General features: G+C 35.7%; 1 protein-coding gene across 2 annotated transcripts; it reads left to right on the top strand.

Moving 5' to 3' along the window:
- Positions 1–11,333: 11,333 nt before the first annotated feature.
- On the top strand, positions 11,334–18,848 carry LOC108578681 (feline leukemia virus subgroup C receptor-related protein 2). 2 transcript variants are annotated; one of them, XM_017942056.1, is made up of 7 exons: positions 11,334–12,201; positions 14,070–14,301; positions 16,004–16,241; positions 16,433–16,644; positions 16,748–16,851; positions 17,417–17,527; positions 18,406–18,848. In XM_017942056.1, the coding sequence occupies exons 1-7, from the start codon at positions 11,990–11,992 to the stop codon at positions 18,725–18,727; spliced, it is 1,431 nt and encodes a 476-aa protein (XP_017797545.1). In that variant the 5' UTR covers positions 11,334–11,989; the 3' UTR covers positions 18,728–18,848. The 2 variants fall into 2 exon arrangements, with proteins under 2 accessions (XP_017797545.1, XP_017797546.1); XM_017942057.1 differs by having other exon boundaries at positions 14,070–14,241.
- Positions 18,849–23,666: the final 4,818 nt, after the last annotated feature.

Raw genomic sequence — 23,666 nt, forward strand, 5'->3', positions numbered from 1 at the left:
AAATCGTTGTTATATAAATCTGACTCGATGAAATTTCACCGAAGATCATCGCGTTCGGTTTTCTTTTTTTAACCAACCGCTTAAGTTGCCACGCGAAAACGGGGAAATATCGACATCGATGCTATTGAGAATAGATTTCTTAGCAGTTCAACTGTTATCATTGCGGGCTCAGCGAAAAAATTCGCTCGTTTCCTTGTTTGCGGCTTTACATTTAGCGCACGTCGCGATGCAAACGTGATTAAATCAAAAATAAGAAAGGAAATGTGATTTTCGCGAAAGGTGGAAGATCGCGTAACGTTAATCGGCACGAAGAAAGGATATAGAAGCGAAGATTGAAAATCCTGAGAAGGAAACTGACAAAATTTTCAGAAAATCCCTTCGTAGAGATTCGTGGGAAATGTTGAGAAATACAACGCGTACTGTAATTTGTATTGGAGTTGTTTACAGTAAATTGGTAAATACTGAAATATCTTACAAATAAATAGAATGAAAAATAAATTATTCAATTATTGAATTACTTGCTATTAATCGTTATATTTTATCGCATGGCTAAACTATTGGAAGATTATTCAATTCATTATTGGTTGATTTAATATGTTATCTGATAGTTCGAAATTTTGCATACAACGTTTATGAATAAATTTTACGAGAAACATTGAAAAGGGAATATAAAGGGAAATATAAATTTGATTTCATAAGAATCTGAATGAAACGTGTGAAAACAATGTTGAGAAATTAAATGGCACTCATTCGGTAAATCTACTTCATTTCTGATGCTCAATCTTACAAAAACAGCACCAAATGACGAGGAGGAAGGAAAAAGACGGCGAATAAAGCGATAAGAAAATGAGATGAGCAAAGTTTTAGGATTAAAACTCGAAAGGATAATATGGTACAGATGAAGAACATTTATAAGACGTCCTCTTCACAAAAGTAACAGAGATTTGATCTGAATGTTAAAATACATATTCATTTCTTAATATTAATAAATATGTGTCACTTAAAGGGAAACAGTAAAATTCTTATTGCCAGTTGATTAAGAAATCCTGCAACTGAGGGAAAGGAAAATTTAGTAAAATTCTTATTACCAATTAATTAACGAATCTTTAAACTCAGAAACTTAGAATTTGGTAAAATTCGTATTGCCAATTAATTAACGGATCTTTAAACTCAGAAACCGAGAATTTAGCAAAATTTTTCTTACCAATTAATTAATGAATCCTTAAACTGAGAAAAGGAACAATTTAGTAAAATTCTTATTGCCAATTAATTAACGAATCCTTGAACTCAGGAACCCAGAATGAATAAAATTCTTATTGCCAATTAATTGGGGAATGCCAAAGAATTCAGAAACAAATGAAGAAACTATAATCTTCGTACTTTTATATTTGTCAAATAAATACTGCGCAAGTCGTTAAAGCCTGAGAGTTTAGGATATTAGGTTCAGATTAGATTTGATTTGCATTCACGATACGAAACCACTGAGTAATACTGTAAACCTAATGTCATCCGTGAGATAGATGTATCGATGAATGTAATTTCGCGAATATCTGTGATTTCTGTCTGTAAGGAATTGCGCATAGAGAAAGAGGAATCCGTAGGAGAGGCTTTCATCGTGAACACCCATTGCCTTCAATTATTTATAAGCATGGCCCTCTAATTATTTCAAGCATTGTATTCATTTCCACTCTCTTCGTTATTCCATAAATCATGTACGATTCTAAACACAACTGCGATACAATAAAACCTCGAATAGCTCAGCTAATTAGCGACACAATCACCGGATAAACAAATTTACCACCCGATAACATAATCGAGGTTCTACTGTATCTCTGCACAAACCTTCAAAACAAAAACAAAAAAAAAACCTCTACAAACCGATTCGATTCGTCGAAATTCAACCAAGACCTATTATCGTCGTACGAAATCACCTAAGAAAAAAAAAGAACTGAAAAGTCGACGAAACCACCTCTAACGAAGAACGCTTCTCTTCTTTTCTCTCGCTGTTCCCATAAAATTTGCATTGGCTTGATTGCGCCGAAACGTGTCCCCGACTCGAAAAGTAGGAGGAGGATTCGAGCGTGCGCAAAGTGCGAGCCGAGCAACGCTTCCTTCCATACTGTGTGCGTGTAGCCGAAGAACGTAGAACTAAGGTGTTCGTTGTAATGTTCTGTTTACGCAGCCCTTCAAGCCGGAATTTTCGGATCTCGACTACGCGGACGTGGACTACCGCTCTTACGGACCGATCAACTACAAAGCTGCCAGCATCGCGCTCCTGCAGAAGCAGCAACGAGCACTGAAGCTGCAGCAACAGCAGCAACAGCAACTGGAACGACGGCCACAGATGTACGGTGTCACGGACGATAGCGAGGAGCTTCTTTAGCTTTCTCCAAATTGTCGTCTTTTTCACTTCGATTTTTCCTCCTTTTTTCTTCTTCTTCGCTATTTTTATTTAAGTACCAACTTGTACGCGAGAGTTACTTTGTGGCCATATCATTTCGCCAAGCGTGTAAAAATTGTGGTCGACACAATGTTGTTCACGCAAGCTTCTCTGGCGAGCTTTAATATTAATCGCGAATGATTTTACCTCATTTTTTAGCTAAATCGCTTTCACGAGCACGCTGTGATTAGGTCTAATGTATGAAAATTAATTTTTCTCTTTCTTTTTGGCTATGGCAGAAATTTGACGGATTTAAATGTAATACAGAGATTAATATTTGAACGAAAATTGCAAAAGAATTAAAATTCGAAATTCACATTTTCCAGAAGATTAATGCAATTTTTTTGATGCTCTTTTGTAATAAAAATGTAATTCGAAAAGTGAACTTTGAAATTTTCTAATTTTATGTAGAATTGATATTTAAAGAGTCCAAAGAATCTTCTAACGCCAAAATTCGCTATTTTTCCAGAAATTCATTGTCGAAAAAATCTCAAACCTATTTACGTATCTTTCTAATATTCTTCGTTAATTCTTTCAACGAGCAAAGTAAACGATCCTCGGATGTTGTATTTCGTTGATCTTTAGATATATTGCAGTGAGTTCGTTGATCCGCGTATACCTCGAAGCCAAAGAGATAGTTATATTACGTCAGTTGCATCTCGAGAGGCTCGCACCAAGGAACAAGCTAATTTATCGTCCTTCCAGGCCAATTCATCACCAAGTCACTCGTCTTCCTTTTCACCTTCTACAGATCTTTCCGATATTCCATGTTTCATACATACACAAACGAACATCTCTTCTTCCAAATGTTAAGATCTAAGAAAAGAAAGAAAACAATGAATTTCCTTGCTGCAAGTCTTTCGTTCGAAAGGGCCTATAACCGATCGATACACGAATTATCGATCAACTGTAGCTCGAAAGACACGATCTAGATAGTCGGTAGGATCCACGAGAAAGGACGCGAGTTACGATACCTGTAAATTTATACATAAAAGATTCGTACGAAATTATAAATAAATGGTACGTTTGTAAGCTAATTACCATGTGTTCTGGGATCAAATTGTCTAATTAAAAAGAAGAAACAAAGCGGCTAAAAAGGGGCGAACGATCGATAAACGTTAAATATATAACACTATATAGTATATATGTATGTATGCATATACACAATATAGTATCTTGTTAAATGTTACAAGAAGGAAACAAAAGATGACACATATCGCAGCCATTGTCGAGCTCTCGCGTGTGTCTCCTCGAATCCCCGCGATCGCCGCGAGATTGCCGACTATAATTAACGTAATTCTCGCTTCTCCCCTGTTTTTGTAACATAAATCCACTACCGGTCCCCTGTTTGTAAGTTTGTACATTATACGACGAGACGTTTGCAAGAAAAAACCACAAGGAAAATCTTTGAAAAAAAAAAAAAAATGAGAGAAAGAGAGACGAAAGAAGGGACAGAAGAACGTCGAGAACACAACTATCGTCGTCGTTTCGACGGAGTTTCCCTCGATTCGTGGCGCTTAACGAACCAACCCCTGCATACCGGTTCTTGTAACAATGTTTCCTCCGAGTTGCAACCTATAGAGTCGCGTATGGTAACATGTGACACCGAGGCGGAAGCGACCAGACAGCCAGGGGACAGCGGTTTATCGTCAGATCGATGCAGGACCTCTCCGTGAGATCGTATTTTTGCCCAGGGAAAATCGACCTAGCGCCAACGGTTCGCCGCAGAAAGATTGGATCCTCGAAAACGGTTCCTTGCCGAATCACGAATATCTTCGCCGTGAAAATGACTCCTCTCGGTACTGTTATTAATTTTCCTCGCCTTTTGGCGTCGACCGATGCTGTGGCACGCTTGTTGAAAAAGGTGATGTTGATTTTCATAGTTTTTTAAACTTCGTTGTAATTTTACTTTTCGCGAGGGAGTTGAAAAAATTGGACAACTTTGGAGAAGAATTATGCGATGGATGTAAAAGTTCGTTAATCAGTCTTGAGAGGGCTGTGGTTATCGTTTAAATCGGTATTAAAGACAGTTCTAATCATTTGTTGTAATTTCTATGCGTCCAGGAAAGATGATTGTAAAGGAGATTGTGATGTGGAAAGCAAAAGAACAGTTTTTTTTTCTTCTCGAATGTTATTTTTCACTTGTAATTTTATTTCTAGAGACGAATCAAAGAAATTGGACAACACTGGAGAAGCATTATCAGTTAAATCAATATTAAAAGAGGCACGACATTGGCACAGCCTTCCTTAACTCTTCGAAATACTGCTTACTTGTACAGTACATAATTAGGTCACTACTTTTTTTATAAAACTAAATCATTCGAAAATCACATTTCCCTCGAATATACGTACACGAGTTCATGTTCACGCCAAGTATTTTTATTACTTAAAAAAAGGTGAGTTTATTGGTTGCGCTCGTAATATTTTGTGAAAGCATACACGAGTCTATCGTCCTCGAAGGGTTGAATTTAGTTAAAGACACCTTTAAACACAGTCTGACAGCATTTCTCCAAATCACTTGTCATTTCTACACTGAAATCTCATCAGACGACATAAGAGCATTGAAGTAAGCTCCACTTGGGAAGCTTCCTCTTAAAAGAAACTTCCACCATTCCAAATATCTCTCGAAAACGAAAAAAACCATGGTACAACAATTCCACTGTTATTCTCCAAAACAATCGCTCGGTGTTTAAAAAACAGAGTGAAATAAAGGATAAATCCATTGTCGCAGTGTGGAATTTCGGAGAACTGTTCAAGTCGACCCCGGTCGCGTCGGTTTCGTCCCAGAGAAATTTACAAATCCAATTAGAAGTGTAGACGGAAGTGACGCGCGAACTTATCGCCGAGCCATCCGGTCGGGAGATCTTTCATCTTGAAACGGAAAATCGCGGTGAATTTGAGGGAATTCGAGACACCGTCAGTCAGTTGACGCGGGTTTCCATTCGTCGATTCCAGCTGGCTGTCTGGCAAACCGGGAAAGTCTCGTGTAACTGTTTAGATATCCGGCTCGCCCGCGCCAACCAACGACGAGAATTCTATACCGTTAGTATTGTTGAGAATCCAGAGAAACAGAAATTACGACGGAAATAGCGTTGTATGAACGCGTTCTATCAAACGAGAGAGTTACTGCACACGCGCACACTTGTACACATTTCTACGCACATGTACAAACACACTATACCGTTCGTAAGTTTAATCGGAGCAATGCAAAAGTGCGGTGTAATTCAATTCATTTCCCTTCGTTTCGTTCAAGTCGATGAAATTCCAATTTCGTTTGACAAATTCAAAGTTTCAGGCGTGGAAATGAATTCTTCCCTTTTTTCGGTGCAGTCAAAGTTTTATTATTTAAAACGAACGAAGACAGATTTATCGCCGAAATAATTTTCATTGTTCTCGGGTGACCTTTCGCCATTTTTTCTGGCAGAAACTCGGCGACATGAATTCTTCGCCTTTTTTTCGGTGCAATCAAAGTTTCATTTTAAAACGAACGAAGACAGATCTATCGTCGAAATAATTTTCACGATTTTTCCGGCAGCTTGCGAATACCATTTGCAAAAGAAACTCGGCGATTTTGAATTAATTATGTGAATCCAGTCGGAATAAATTCATTTCTACACTTAACACACCAAACTTAACAGAATTCGTTTCTTTTCTTCTTATAGTTACTTGCGATTTTATTGCATTTCTAACGGACACGATTAAACTATTGAAAGGTAGAGTGTAAGTACGAAAGTACATACATACACACGCGTTGAACCGTGCCAAATGATATTATCGAGACGATCAGGCGTTTTCGATCAATTTTAATCGTAGCCTCTTAAGCTGCCGAGAAAACGTTGAACCGTTTTCCTGGCGGGAACCGGAACTCGATTTCCGTGGTGACACGGGTTACCGTATTTCGTTCTATGCTATTTCCCCGTTGTTTCTCAAACCTTCGAGAGCCTTTCGACCAGCTGAACGACAAACGAAACGATTTTCACGGTGTTCCAACGTCTGCGGTGTGTGGATGTTCGATTCCCTGGCACACCGAGTTGAGGGGAAATAAAAATTCCAACAGCGATTCGCCTCTGTACGAAGACTTTCCTCTTCTAAACGTAATGTTAAACGTATCGTAACGATTTTCCTTGGAAAAATTCGGAGAAAATTCGATTTGCAAAATGTTCCATTTGATATTTAAGGAACCCCCGGATCAAATGTTTTATGACGATAGATTCGCAAGAGTATAATATTACACGTGGCAAACTTATGCGTGTATTCACACGAATGTGAAAAATTTCCACCAAATTGTGAAATTTTAGCGATTTTTTTTTTTTCGTGGTGGATTTATTTCGCTCTTCCAGACGTTTTCTTCGCGATGTGAAAACAGTGACAAACGGAGAAAATAAAGGCACTGAATGTTACAGATCAATGTGAAATATCTCACTGCGGGAGCGAGAATTTTTTAACCTTTATCTCACGGCGCACATAAATTAATTGCTGAAATTCTACGGCACACCAAAAAATGTATTACATTTTTTCTCTGATCTGACAAAAAATGTACATTCTTGACCAATTTATAAAAAGAGAATAGCATTTTTCTGTTACTTTTCTAACTTGTGTTTAAATCTCGGACACACTTGGTTTTCGACTAATGTGAAGATTTACAATCTCGCTATATCCCTTCCACCAAGCACACCTTCGCTATCAGTCTATCAGATACTAAATATCAGTGTCAAATAGTCACTTAAACGTTTCAATTTTCTTCAGTATTCTTTAATCTCAATCCTTTACCTACACTTGCTTTCTTCAATCGAAATCCAGATAATAAAAGCTTCGTATTCGAGTAATTAACAAAGAAAACCAGAAACCTCGAATACCAGAATTTCGACACCAAGTCCGAATTATAACGAGTATTTCTAGTACTCCGATATCCAGATGATAAGAGCTTTTCTCCAAATATTTCGCGTTGGTCCGGGGGTTCCCTCAGTCAAAACCCTCTTTTTCCACATTATCATTCAACTTTCAATGCCGGTGATAGTTCAGCAGCACGATGGAACACTATGAGGTGAAAAAACTGACACGTTCAAACGTCCGTTTCATTTTACATTCGAATTACACATATCTTCGATTTTCATTTCAACCTTCGGACGACGAATGCCGGGTCACCGATGACCCACCTTTCAATTATCTCTTATTTCAACCTAAATTCAAAACAGTCACGATTCTCCCCTCCTTGTATCACTTCAATCACAATACATTTGTACAATTTTTAAACAATATACTGCCCGATAAAGTAAAAATTTCTATTTCATCTGCCTACGAAGAAGATTTTAGTCATCGGGTCATATTTGACCCGGCATCCGTTGTCCGACGATTAACGCACCAAAAGTGTCCGTGCGCAGTTCGACCGGAAGTTGAGTTCTCGACAGACGATAATAGGGTTTCTCCCGTAAGGTGCTCGATCTTAGGACGAAAGTACGTGAATTTAAAACGCTGAACAGAAAATCTAGCCAAAATGATAACCGACGTCGGTGAAACACCAAATTGGAATGTTTCCCACTTGTTCAACAGGAACATCAACGTAACATAACAAAAAATAAAAAAAAAAAAAAAAAAAAAAAAAACAATAAAAGAGAGAGAGAGAGAGATGATAAAGTGATTTTTTCCACGTGTTTTTACATTCAGAGTGTTGCCCTGTGTGAACTGTTGCTCGGTGAATTGAATAGTTTGTAAAACATACTGTATACATATGTTATCACGTTAAATATCGATTGTACCGGATTACGGTCCGGAAAAAAAGCGTTACATAGTACTATTAAAACAAAACAAAAAAAAACACAGTAAATTGTATACAATACGAGTAATCGTTAGACTATGTGTATAGATATAAATATAAATATAAATTATATAAACGAGACACTTTAATATTAATCCGTACGGAGCAGAAACAGAGAAATGAAGAAGACACACGATTGTTCTTTCGACTTACGGTAACGATAGCGATCCGTCGTTTGTAATATATATTTTCGAGGGCTCGTTTCGAGGACAGATGATGATTTCACGGTTTCAACCGGGACACGGTGTATGTATAAAAATAAAACGATTCTTGTGAACGACAGAAAAGAAAAGAAAAAAACAAAGAAGAACGAAAGAATGATAACAGGAGCGACGTTGCGTATAATGTAAAGTAACCACGTCATGGTGTGGTAAAGTACCGACATTGCGTGCCTGGCTCGTTTGTAATTCATTATACCGCATTTCGCGTGCAATGAAAGGTGGCGTAGGCGAAGCAATATTTAGTGCAGATAGTATATTTTTGCGTAAAACGTTAGTTAGACTTGATGACGAGGTATTGAGTCTATTAGTTGTATAAGTAGTCGAGAGAGAGAGAGAGAAAGAGAGAGAGAATCAAACGCAAACGTGAAATTGAAGAGTTGTTGATATGTTACGCAATACGACATTCAATTAGTAATTTGAATTAAGTGATTTATCGAAGAGGATCTCGGTTCTCGATGAATTTAACGGAATGATAAAATTCTTGTACTACACACGACCTAATCCAAAGTTCTTTTCTTCATCTTTGTTCATATTTGATGGAGAAATTTTTGTTTGGAAAATTGTACCACACGGTTAACTGGATGGCTAAGCTGTGAAATTTGTGAGAAACGAAAGAGAAAGAGCGGGCAAATGTTAAATTGGAAATTGGAACAAAGGCGAAGAAACGTATTTTATGTGTAATTTATTGGATAATTATTTCGCTTAAAAAACTGAATCAAGAAATTCTGTGAAAATCCTTTGTGAGGATGTTACAGAAAACTGTCTCGATGTAATTTTTTAACGAAGAATAACTGTCTAATAGTGATATGAAACGTATTCGAAAATTTGTTAAATTTGTCATTTACAGAGAATCTTTCTTTTAACATCTCTTTGTTAATTGTTGCTATTTATTCTGAATTTCTCGAATGAAAAATTTCCTTCAATTACTTACCGATCGATGAGAATTTCTTACTGGAGTACGGCTAATGGCAGGACGAAATTTTGGTACTGTACCATACACGAATGTCACATATTTTTACAATGGAAAAAAAATTTCCGTCTGCACCACTCAGTCAGTCATAGTTTTTCCGACGTTTTTTAATGTTACCATTGATGTTAATGCATTTATGGGTGTCGCGAAGTTTATGGAGAGGATTGTGTCGGAGATGTTTAATTTTGTAATAAATTATAAACTTGTGTAACTCAAAGAGCCTCAGATTTGCATTGTCTTTATTGTTAAAATGTAATATCTAATAAACTTCTGTTATATTCATTACACGATACCTCTTTACTGTTACGATCTAATATTATACATATATTTTGTATTCTGAGATTACGTTTAAAGATATTCAATTACAAGTGAATCGTTGCGATTTAAAAATATCTTTCGATTACACAATTTATTTGCATTAATCGATCGATCGAATTATCATCGTATAATTACGATTTTGTTATTGTTCTTGCATTTTCTGAAAAGATCCGCAAAGAGATTTGAAATCTGAAAATATCAACCAAACTGGTGAAGCTTAAATTAGATATGAACGATGACTACGAGGAAGATTTAGATAACGTATCAGAAATCTGTCCTCTGTATTGTACTTACATAAGATGAACCGAAAATACATTGATACAACAAACAGATCAACGTTACAAGATAAATGTATTATATTATTCAATCTTTACTCTTCAAATAAATAATTATGGGCTTGTATGAGATGAAAATTTACAAAATTCTAATAACACTTCTACGTTGAAATTATTTCTTTCAAATTCCATTGCAATTTTAAATTTAAATTAGCAAAGAATGAAATTTCGTGAAAAAGTATTTTCCCGATTATTTTAATTGCTCTCCTTTCGTTATTAATGTAATAAATGTAATGTAAGGCATTTGTTTTGTATTATTTTACATTATTACCAAAAAGTTGGCTTGAAAATGATTATAAAATCATGTGCTATTTCTACAATATATTCTAAGAATATCTTATCGGTACCACTTATCACACAAATTTTCTCGAACTTTACCGAATATCGTTCACAATATTTTTCATCAAAAAAAGGAAAATCGTTTAAAAGGAAGCTGTTCCGTCAATTCGTTAACAATAATTATACAATCATATGCTATTTCTATATTTCAAGAATTCCTTATCAGAACTACTTATCGCACAATTTTTCTCGAGACTTGCTAAATGTCATCCGCAATACTTTTGACCAAAAAAAGGAAAATCGTTTAAAAGGAAGCTGTTCCGTCAATTCGTTAACAATAATTATACAATCATATGCTATTTCTATATTTCAAGAATTCCTTATCAGTACTACTTATCGCACAATTTTTCTTGAGACTTGCTAAATGTCATCCGCAATACTTTTGACCAAAAAAAGGAAAATCGTTTAAAAGGAAGCTGTTCGGTCTATTCATCGACGATAATTATACAATCATATGCTATTTCTATATTTCAAGAATTCCTTATCAATACTACTTATCACACAATTTTTCTCGAGACTTGCTAAATGTCATTCGCAATATTTCTGACCAAAAGAAAAGGGAAGCTGTTCAGTCGATTGATCCGACACTTCGTTTTTCCTACCGGCGAAAATTAGCCAAGTTTCTGAAACCGACATGGCGAGAAGAGGCTGCTATAACAGTCGCCTAGTGATCGTAAATTGCAACATCGACTAAACCCTAAAGTCTATAGAGTGGCGCCAGAGGTTTCCTCGTCACAAACGTCTCGTCGTTCGAGACACGAACGCCCCAGGATTAATATGCATACTTCGGCCAACTGTTTGCCTCTAGGATTATGCGCCTGATAGATGTCGTAAAAGCGTCTTAATTCTTTATCGTGTTCCTCGTTCATTCTCACATTGGTTACATCTTCGCGAGAATCAGGTGAAAAAAGGAAAGGGAAGAAGGAAGTGAAGCGTAACCAGGAAAAAGATAGTCTCGGGATCGGATCGTGATGGAAAAACACGAACGAAAGGATGGATTAGTTAGTTTCAGCTACGGCTAAGGCCGGCACGAAAACGCGATAAAAAGAGCGATAACGGCAAACATGCGGCATTATTTAACAACGGCACTTATTTAATCGGGAATCGAGATAAGACAAAAAGCAATGGCATCATATAGGCGCAGTTCGTCTGAGGATCAAGATGAAAGCGACCACCACGCGCGACACGCAATCGTTCTCTGGTCCAGTCTAGTATTCGTTTGCGAATTGGCAAGGTGAAGAAGAAGTGGGCCCCTCTTGATCTCGGGAGACAATTTTATCGAATGAGGATCAACATTCGAGAAGGACGACAAACCTCGATTCTTCGGCGAATGGCAAAGAAAAAATTGAAGTTCGCCAGGTTTTGCAATTGACGAAGAAGACAGGATATCTCTGAGACTTATGGGGAAATTAAGAAATATAGAATGATCTTGATGGAAGTTACATTCGTCGAAATGTTCAGAATTGGTTGAATCAAGGATTCTGTTTTATTCGTGTTACTTATTGTTTCTCGTATTGCCAAGGAGGTTTGGGTATTTGTTGAAGAAATAATATGAGAATGACGGATGAGAACGGTCCTACCGAGGTGTTGTGCGTGAACAGTCCTGTAAAGGTAATAAACGGGAGCGGAAAGGACAATGAAAATTTGTGGAAGACGAAAGTGTACAAGAGACGATGGCTGATGCTGGGCTTGTTTACGTTGTACACGGGAATGAGCAGCTTCCAGTGGGTACAATATTCGATAATCACCAACATAATCACCAGGTATTTGCAAACTTGCGTTTAAAAATTGACATATAATCAAAATTTCTCTGGATCCTTACTTTGAATTATTAATTATTCTGCTATTATGATTTGTAACTATTTTCATTCACTGTGTACATGGATGGAATATATGTACAATGTTCTATTATCATCAGCATAATTACCAGGTATTTGCACAGTTGCATCTAAGAATTGACGTGTAACAGAAATTTCTATGGCTTGTTACTTGGAATTATCCGCTGTGTACATTGGCGTAATAATTTAGTGAGTAGGTATAGATTCGCACATATGTTTACTACAGTTTCTGTTCATAAATATCAATATATCAATATCAATATCGTCGTGCAAACGTGAAATAAAGTTTATTTATCTGAGAACGAAAGGTAATTTAATTATCAGAAGAATTGTAACTTCTAACAAAATTTATACCTTCCACTAGAAAAATATAAAAACAAACAATGTTTTAGATACACTTAATAAAACACGATAAAAAAGAAAAGTTAGGTAAAATTGCAACGAGAGAAGTTAGGGTAGAAAAAATTAGGTGTCATAAAAAGGAAAGATAAAAAGTTCGATCATCCTATAAAAAGATGACATTTCGCGCACTTTCGTTTCAAAAAGAGCCACTTAAAAAATAAATCCTGAGATTCTAAAATGTTAAAATGATTATCGCCTAAGTTACGAATGCGAATAATTTGCCTGAAGTTTCTAATTGCGATCTAGAAAGTTCCCTCTTTTCCACAAACTCATTCACAAATCCAACATAAGCTCGTAATGCACTCATTTTAATATCAAGTGCTAATTTGTCAAACAAACTCCATCGTATTTAGTCGTGATGATATTTATACTCAGTTGCAAATACGTTAAATCCTGATTCATGATTTAGAAACTTGTTCAACGTAGAGTGTTAACAAATACAATATCGGTATACGGTACAAACACAGTGAGACGTACTTTCGTGCGTCGAAGATAACGCATTCATTTCTGCAATTCAGCCTGTTTTTAATAATTGCTGCGGAACACGTGAACAAAATGATTCATCATGTAATATAATTGGTGTTATACTCTAAGGCTTTCGCCATTGGCATATCGTTAAATGTCATTCTCTTATGTGTCGTACACTCCTGTAAGTATTGGGACACTTACTGAATTCGAAGCATAATGAAATCTACCGAACTCTTCTGAAATTGACTAAAATCTACCGAATACTACTGTGCTTTACTAAAATTTAATGAAATCTGCTGAATTCTGTCAAAATCCACTGCATTCTTCTAATATTTATTGAAATATTTTGAAACCTACGCAAATCTATTAAACTCTGCTGAATTCTATTAAGATCTACCGTATTTTACCAATGAAATATTTTGAAACCTATGCAAATCTATTAAAATCTACTGAATTTTAATCAAATCTGCTGAATTCTATTAAAATCTACCGTATTTTACCAATGAAATATTTTGAAACCTATGGAAATCTGTTAAATTCTACTGAAAGTTACTGAATTCTACTAAAATCTACTGAATTCTCCAGACGTCTCCTAAAATCTGCCAAAATCTGAAGCTAGCCTCGTTGTCGTTCCAAGTTCAACATAAAATCTGTCGACACACAAAAATCATTGCAAACTTATTAAGATCCTAAAAAAAAAATCATTCACTATGACAGTAACTTTGGCGAGAAAATGTAATTTCAATCACATAATCCTTTCCACGCGAACACAATAGGTGTCCTAATACTTACGAACAGAGCAATAGCGTACGTAAATGAATTACAAAATGACACTTGACACTGTCAGATGAAATATCTACGAGAAGTTCAGGTAAAATTAGAAATTTAAATCTCCAACACGGTGCAAAATATATATTATTCAGATACTATGGCGTCTCTTCGTTGGCTGTCGACTGGACATCAATGGCATTTATGGTCTATTACGTGATTTTCATTATTCCTGCCACATACATGCTGGACCGATGGGGACTTAGATGGACAAATATTGTAGGATGCGGCATCAATTGCCTTGGTTCGTGGATCAAAGTTTTGTCGGTCAGTCCTGACAGATTTTACGTAACCTTCATTGGACAATCACTGGTCGCTTCTACACAGGTTAGATGCTAATCCCTCGATTCCTCCGTCCAACTTCCCACAATTCAAAATATATATGTACACAATTTGACAGATAGAATACCTCAGTATTACGCAACATTCAAACTGTACGACAAATGGTGAACAATGATTCACAATCGACAAACTAAATTGGAAATGTAGTAAACGAAAAAGTCTGAAATCGACGAAAATTTAGAATTTAATTGAAAAATTGAAAATTAGAATCTTCGTGTAAAATATCGTTCTAAATGGTTAATAGTAAACAAAATTCCACGTTACGATTGTACTTCTACTCACTCGAGGCAGTAATTAAAAGATACATATCACTGATCGCCGGTTCTAAGTAGTACGATACGTTTTACGTCAGACCGTGCCGGGCACAAGTAGTACAAATCAAAATAAGCGATACAGTAAGTCAGCCTGGACGTGCAGCACAATATACAGGGTGGGCAAAGCAAAACAAACCACCTAATTATCTTCTCTACTTAACTATGATGATACGAGAAAATTTTCATCCCTAATTTAAGTTCTTTCAAAGGGTGACAAATTTTTTTGACGAAAGAAACGGCACAAAATTAAAACAAGTCTCATATTTGGTCTAAAACTTCAGAGTCTAAGATAATTTTAAGGTCGTATTATTATACAATAGAAAAAATATATATATACATTCGTGTTAATACACATAAGTGAGCTTGAAAAAAAAAAAAACAGAAAAATATCAAACTATTTCAGTTACGTATAAAAAATTTCTCGTGCCGCCATAGCTAAAGAATTATAATTACTACAATTAGATGGCCTGTTTCACGTGGCTCACCCTGTATACTACTCGAAACACGTTCGATTATACCCGCAGCAAACGATTATTTCCTGCACATCTACAATCTATTTGCACCGGTAATTTTCAATGGAAATATTTAAAATCGAGTTGAAACATCATAATTACAAGGCTGCGTTTAAACGGGTAAATTGAACGCGTTTCTCGCTGAAATAATCGCGCAAACTACAAACACGGTAGAGATCAGTTCGTGAAAATGTGTCGTAAATTATTGCTAATGCAAGGTATTACAAGTCTAGTCGAATTTTATGTACCCGGGGCTTAACTTGGAAGCAGTATCTCGCACAAAGATTTATGCGCGTTCACTGACATTTCGAGTTTAATGAAACCTGGGTGACTTTTGCCCGGAGGTGCGTTGTAATTCCAAAATCCATAAGGGACTTACATCGTTAAATAGAAGGAAGAAAGAAAGAAAAATAGAGGGGGAATTTATGCTCGGAGGAAATATTGTAGAGCATTCATTCGGTAAAAATTCGCAATTTTATCACAGGTGAAAACTGAAACGGGGAATTAATTTACAAGAGTATCACATAGACTCTGGTACACTGTAGTTTCGTTTCTACAAGTCGACTACTATTTCTCCTCAGGTTCAAATTATATTCCGTTCACGGAAATTCTACACGAAATTTTCTATTCCTTTGTGTGTAATTTTTAAGAGGCTTAACTTGCTGAAATTTTTCAGAAACGTTGAACGTAACGACACTCTTTTTATAACCTTGTAGACAAAATATTTCACGTTCTTTTCTTTTTTTACGAATGAAAATTTGCTAATTGAAGTAAAATACAACACAAAAGTATACGATTTTAAGGATAGTTTTACATTTAATTTGATGTCTATTGATCACTTCTTTTTTTTTTTCATGTCAGACTATAGTTTTGATCATGCCTGGACGTCTGGCAGCGCAATGGTTCGACGTTACCGAAATTTCCACAGCCACGTCGTTAAGTATTTTCGGTAATCAACTAGGAATAGCGTTAAGTTTCCTATTAACACCGATACTCATAAAAAATCACGAGAATCTTGACGACATCGGCTCTGCCTTGTCGCACCTTTTCTGGGCCATAGCTATCATAATCTCGGTTGCATTTTTGCTAGTCATTACACGTAAGTTTCCCTTGAGAAATAACTATCTCTATCTTAAAACTGAGCATTTCTCAACCGTGTTAAATTTTCAAAATTCTGAACTCAATAAAAATGTTCAAAATTAATACGCAAAAATGATAACTGCTGAAAATCAAGCAACAACGATCAGAAATTCAGCAAACTTACTAAAAAAGCGACATTATTTTACACAGTATTCGAGAACGATCCGAAGCTACCGCCGAGTAAAACGCGAGTTCTGCAAAAGTTGAATCAAATGGAGGTGGAAGAAAGTTTCATAGAGCCAGTTAAAAGATTGTTTAAAAACAAGTGTTATTTATTGCTCTGCAATTCGTACGGTTTAGGAATAGGTGTGTTCAACGCAGTGGGAACATTACTGAATCAGATATATCTCGAGCACTTCGAGGTGAGCCATGAGTACTATGAATTCGTCGATTTTCGGAAACTCGACGTGACAAACGAGAAAAACTGTATACAGATCTAATTGTTGAACGTTGAATATTTTGCAGCACGGTGAAGAGGACGCGGGTAGAATCGGTTTGGCCATGATCGTTGCGGGAATGATAGGTTCCATCTGTTTCGGTGTGATTCTCGATAAGACACAGAAGTTCAAGTAAGAAAATCTGTTCACGTGTCGCTGTGAAATTATTTTTCTCTCTCTATTTGTTGTAATTCATTTATATGTTTGCATGAAGTTCGTAAAATTATTTTTTTCTTTTCCTGTGATGCTTATTGACAAAGAAAAACAGTGCAGAGGGTGATCTGATTTTTTCCACGAATTTGAAGAAAAATTGAAATAAAAAGTTGCCAAAGAAATTTTTGCCAATATTGCAATAATTTCTAAAGTGAATGTCGTTCGAAACTGTTTCAAATGAATTTTCTCCAAGAAATAAAAAAAAAAAACGTATCGTTCGAAGGAGCATGGATGATTTTAAAACACGTGCATCCGTCAAATTTGCAAAATTCTCAATTTCCAATTCAACACGCTGTCCTGAAACGGTAGTATTCATTTTATGAAAAATAGGTCAGCCCCTGCAGTGTTACTTCGAATTCGAAATACATTGTACGTTTCTGTCGGCACACGTTTTTTGTACTTTTTTTTTTTTTTTAACATATGCTTCGTCAACGTGCTTTTTTTTGTAATATTTTATAACGAAACTGGGCGTATGTACTTTCAGGGAAACGACCGTGATCGTGTATTTCCTGGCGTTATGCGGCCAGATATTCTTTTCTACGTTCGCATGCCTCGAAATGAAATGGATGGTATATCTCTCGGCCACTTTTCTGGGGTACTGTATACACGTATCCACGTATCATGTTTATATTAACATCAAATCACTTCAGTTAACAAATTCAAACATAAATACCTGCGAATATGAACTCGACAATTTTTTCATCGATTCGTTGATCATTCCATCCACATAATCTACATTCCCGGGTATTTTTGCAACTTGAAAAATACAAAGATAAACTTCGAGCTGTATGAATTCAATTGAGAAAAATTCTACTTCGTTTGATGGAACAATTTAACTAATCGCAGTGAAAAGAAAGATATTGTTTTATCTTAATTTTTTTTAATTTTATATTAACCCCCTGCGGTTTAAATAGTCCAGTTACTCCGCTCTCGTTTGATCACTCTCGGGCAGTACCATGTAGTTTCTCTTTATTTCAGTATTTCGGCGTAATATTTCTTATAAAATACTAAGTTTCGGTATAATATTAATGCATTAAAAAAAATGGTATATTATCGTTTATAATTTATCGTTACGTGGTATCTGACGGCAAAAATTCGTGTCGAGTCCGATTCGACATATAGTAGAAGCGCAAAGGGTTAATATTACTTTGCGCAGGTATATTCCTTTCTGCGAAAATATCGAGCAAACTTATCCTTCGTTATTATCACCTCTGTAAAATAAATTATAGTAAAATAGACGCAAGAGGGTAAAATTTACAATTAAAAATGCAATTAACTATCAACGTCTTCCCTAATTATCAACGCACATTTCGTCTATATGTAGTGTCACGCTGGTTTTTCACTATATTTTAAATTATTAAATATCACCACTCCATCGTAGATCATTATCGGCGATTATTACCAAAATTTTCTCTCACAATTCTCCTCGGAATAAATTTCGCCAACGTCTAAAGTGCCAATTACTTTGCGCAGGTACTTCATGGTCGGATACTTTGCCTTAGGATACGAAATTTGCGCGGAGTACACGTATCCAGAGTCCGAAGGGATAACGGCGGGAATTTTGAACGTGGGCAATAATGTTTACGGCATTGTCCTCGTTCTGATAATGGGCCGATTGTTGGAAGTATACGGAGATATTCCGGTTCATGTGGGACTTTGCACGGCGTTGCTCGTCGGCTTTATCATGACCGTGTTTACGGAGGACGTGCAAAGGCGTCAGGACGCTAAAAAGGGCGTTCAATACGTGGGTGTTAATCAAAGTGCAAAAAGCAACAATGGACTTGAAAAAAATTAATCTATTCGTGACGCTGAACTTCATAGCTACGTGAATTTTATTTAAGTTTCTTAACATGCATGTACAGATACTGTTCTTCTTTTTATACGTTCGTACATAGATAACGATGAGAAATAATAACCGGTCGGAAACTTTGTTAGAATGTATACAATATTCAGCTTTGTATAATTTAATTTTTCTTTTTATAATTTCAATAGTATTTAAATTGTTAACAAACGAACGTAAATTATCATTCTTTGTCACGTTTCTAAATAAAATAAGTAAGTATTATTAATTTACTACGTTTTTCTTATTGAAATTATACAACGCTAAATATTGCACATTCTGAATGAGGTTTTGACTGACAGTACTTAGGCGAGATAAGTTTATACGAAGACTTTTAACTTTCGTTAAAAATTCGTGCGATTATTTAAATAATTCTCTTTTTCACTTGTTACGAGCAAAAATTGTTTAATTTTGCGGCAGAAAGAGAAGATCGAAAACAGTGAAACGTTTCAAAGTGTAAATTTGAAAAAATTTACTACTGCTCGAAACCCTGGAGGCTTGAACTGAATAAAATCTTTGTTATAACTGAAAATTGTGAAATTACAAAAAGGAACAATGAATGATAAAATAAGTTCCAGTGATGAAATACCTGTTAAATATTAAGCTAGATTTTAACTCGTATCGTGAGAAAAAAGAGAGAGAAATTTTCTGTAAAACAAAATTATTCAATCTTTTCGTAATAACGGTGAGCTGAAATTTAATAAACTTCTCTATCGATCAAACTAAAAATATGCAACACTTTCCACTGACACTCTCTCATTCACGTGGAAAATTTACTTACGACTGATTTCTGGACGAGATATATTGTTTCTTTAAACAATTAGTACGATAACTCTATTATACACCTTTCCAATTTTCCTTTAAACTAGAAATAATAATTTTCTTTTGTGTTTAATCCATGGTTAAATGAAATATTCGATTGTTAGCAGTACCCTTTTTAAATCCACATTATACATTAATAAACGCAACTATATTGACCCTGTATTTGGAGTTCATCGGTCAATAAATATTGACTTACGTCTTATTGACATAATATCAATTTTTCTTTTTATAATACTTAGAGTAACTGCTAAGAAAGACCTAACAAAACGTATAATAAATCTCAACAAAACTTAAACAGTTATTACAAAATTAATATGATCCTGAAAAAAAATGATTCAGTCTTATAGCTATCAATTAAAAAAAAATTCGTAATATCGTCGTTATACGAAGACGATTGTTGAAATACATTCAAGCCGTCGTATTTCGTATAAAAAATAATTAAACTTTGTCCTCTTCTATTTTTCTCACAAAACACTAGAAACTAACAGTGCAAACACCCTGCATATTTTCACTCATATATGATACTAATTTTTAAATCATATAACACATTCTAAGACCTTAGAAATGATTAAAATTACAATTAGATAAAAGAATTCTTACTAAAAACCCGCAAACTTCATAAAAAAATCCAAAACTCGTTTGAAAACTCTGATAGAGCCAATTTCTCCATTTTTAACCCTTCGTTTCAAACGACAAAAGTGATGAAATTTGTCATTGCCGCTTAACATCAAACGATTCCAGCTCTACCATTACTACACACTGGACGATACACACAGTATAGCATCTCGCGACTTCCTCCTCCAGTATAGAACTTGAAGAAAATTTCGAAATGGAAGAAGTCGCGCGGGGCAGATATTTGCCTTGATACGCGAGGAGAGCGAAACAATTGATTCACAAAGGGATACGCAGGAGAAGGGTGGACTTTTATCGACAAGAAATACCCGTTCTTGGTTTGAGGTAAAAGGCAGTAGAGGCAGGGCGTGTGTAGTGTGCACTGTGTCTGACACATGACATGACGCGTGCACCACTTGTTACTCGACCAGAATACTTGATATACTCGATCAGAGAACAAAAGTACCCAATGCGGACTATTATATTTTGCGCTTTCGATCAACCTGGCACTCCTATCTGTCCGTCGCAGAACGTTACGTGGATTTCATCTTGACGCTCGGACTAGTCATTATTCACTCTTCGTTTATTTTCACCCTGACTCATAGTCGAAGAATTATCGAAATCCATCAGGGGGGAGATGAAAAAGTGGACGGATCGCTGTTACGAATTTATATCCCGTTTCCGAAAATACCGTCACGCTGTGTGTGTATCAAGAATGAACGCTGCTTACTGTTGTACAGATTTATATCGCGACTTGCAACGCAAATTTTCAGAAACGCACAAATGTTTAGAAAATAGCAATTTTAACGAATTTTTTGTCATTAAAATCAATCGAAGGGAGGTAAATTGCTGTGGAGCTCCATAATATCAATTCCAAATTTATAAAAACGTATAAAATGTTTCTTTAGTTATACCCATAGGACACTGTGACAAAGTTTGATCGAAAAGAACTGAGACACTCTGCTGAGAATGAGATTTTGCTAACTTGCAAAATGTCTCAACCAATGCTAATTATTCGATGAAGTTTGCAAGCTGATCGATTTAACTAATTTTCCATTTTCATACGTCTATTAATTCCCGCGGTTTTCAGCCATTAGAATTCCATTAGAATTAAACGTTTATTTTTAAACAATCTCCATATTGTTCGATACGCTTTTACTAATGCATGACAAGAGCGTTAAAAACTCGAACCTCCAAGAGAGAGAGAGAAAGACGAAAATGAATTTCCACGATGGAAACCTAGTTTGCAATGCATAGAACAGTTAATTTAACGTAGATACTGTGATAAATAATTACGAGTGCCAGCCTTGACATCTGATTGTATTTACAAGTTCATATAACGCACAGTACCCTCGCGGTTCCATTTAAATCAAATCACCACGAGCAATTAACCGTAACGTTCAACTTCCTGTACTTTTCGTTAGAGTAGCAATAATAAAGTAACAAACGTAAATTTACAAAAACATCCAAACGAATTCTCGAAACAACAAAATTCAGAATACTTTTTTTTTTAATTGAATCTTAACGTAACTGTTTAAAAATGGTTATTAGCAACGATGATTCGAAGCAAATATTAGATTTTATTATAGAATATTAACGTTCAGGACGGTTTGACATGATCCATCGATGAGTCGTTCAAAATGATGGCAATAAAGATTAGTAAAGTATGTAATTCAATGGTCACCACATTTTCAGATTACATACAGAAAAATTAAGTATTAATGATAATACACACCTCGGTCATAAGAAACCCTGACAGTAACGAGCGTTTCGTGAATTTCGCTGAACGTGTTAAGTCTCTTGCAAAGAAAAATACTATCAATATTCGCCGATGATCACAGATTTTCATTCGAAGTTTGGTTTACCACTTGAGAGACGATTTTTTCAAAACTAAAAAAAAAATTATCTGATATTTTATGTAATTACATTTATATTCACGTTAAATCGATAGCAATTAAACTGCTTCCCTTGTTGGCTGATTATACCTTTCATATTTTCTCTATCAGAAATATCAGAATTTTCCAAAAAACTAAATGCACACCATATGCGTCAGTGTCCCTGAAGAAGTTGGTTTAAAATTTCGAATTTGAAACTCCGTACACTTAGGACAGTTATTTGGCAACTACATAGATGAAAAATTGGAGGGTTGGTTTTAAACGTATCAGCTTCGTGTGATCTACAGAACGATCCTGAAAACCTATCCAAACGTAAAAAAATGAAAATAATATCACGATAGTCACCGCACATCGATCTACGATCGTTGCAAACAATAATTTGCAACAATCGACGCAATAATTTGAAAAACAACCGGTGATCAACAATTAAACGGAATTTCGTGGAGGATCGAGGGAGAAATGGTCGCGAAGAAGGGTGGAGCTCGTAAAACACTTCGCTCTCTTCTAAGCAAACTGCAGTCGATGTCAAACACATCCGCTGAAAAAGATATTGATCTATTGACAGCACAAACACGTTCGAACTGGAGGCCGGCCTCCGTATCCGTCGAGATTGCGATTATCACAAAGGGACTTATGGATTATCGATAACGGGCGAGAATGAAAAGCGGAAACGACAGGTCACCGCAAATGGACTCGAGTGGACGCGATGGAAGCGTAGATCGATAAATTCCATTTAATTCATTCGAGCACGCGCTAGTTGACGAAGATAAATGGAAAATTTCGTATAAATATTCTATGCTAGTCCGCGCGTCGCGTTCGTGTACATTGGCTCGTTGATTTGTTTACATGTATCAAACCAGTGACAAGCGCGATCGTACGAGAATTATTGCCGTTACATAGCTCACATCTTTATGTCTTCGACGTTGCGCGGCTCACGATGGAATATTTCGGAATTTTTTTTATCGTTTCTGGTTGATTCCAAGGTAGTTTGGAATTATTAGATTAGCGTATATGAATCGTCGTTTTCTTTTTTCCAATGGAAATTTAAATATGTATATTGTGCTTCTTCGAAAAATAATGCGTTTAATTAATTTTCCCGAGGATCAACTATTTTTATTATTCCAAATTTGTAAAAATCGCTAGCCTTTGAATTAAACAATTCTTCGAATACTGCTTTCGCAGTGTCCCCATTTTGGAATAATTCTTTTGGTAAAAAAGTGTTCGGGTGCTTGAAGAAATGACAGTTTGATCTCTACTTAACCCTCTATGGGCCTGTGTAACTTTCAAGTCACATACTAATATATCGATATTTTATTAAATAATTGAACTTTCTTCCGCAAAATGGCATAAACGTCTTGTTGTACAGTGTCTCCTTATCAACCAATAACTTTCTTGATAACCGTTGTTACTTCAAAGTTACAATATGTATTCGTTGTGACAAAATTGTCGAAACTGCTGAATTCACTGTTATTCTGTATTTGTAGGTCGATATTTGCTAATTTTACGTGACATAAATTCTTTTACAGTGAAGAAACATATTCGGCCCATAGAGGGTTAACAGTTAA

Source organism: Habropoda laboriosa, unplaced genomic scaffold (genome assembly GCF_001263275.1).
Source record: "Habropoda laboriosa isolate 0110345459 unplaced genomic scaffold, ASM126327v1 scaffold69, whole genome shotgun sequence".
In the NCBI taxonomy this organism is placed as follows: domain Eukaryota; kingdom Metazoa; phylum Arthropoda; class Insecta; order Hymenoptera; family Apidae; genus Habropoda; species Habropoda laboriosa.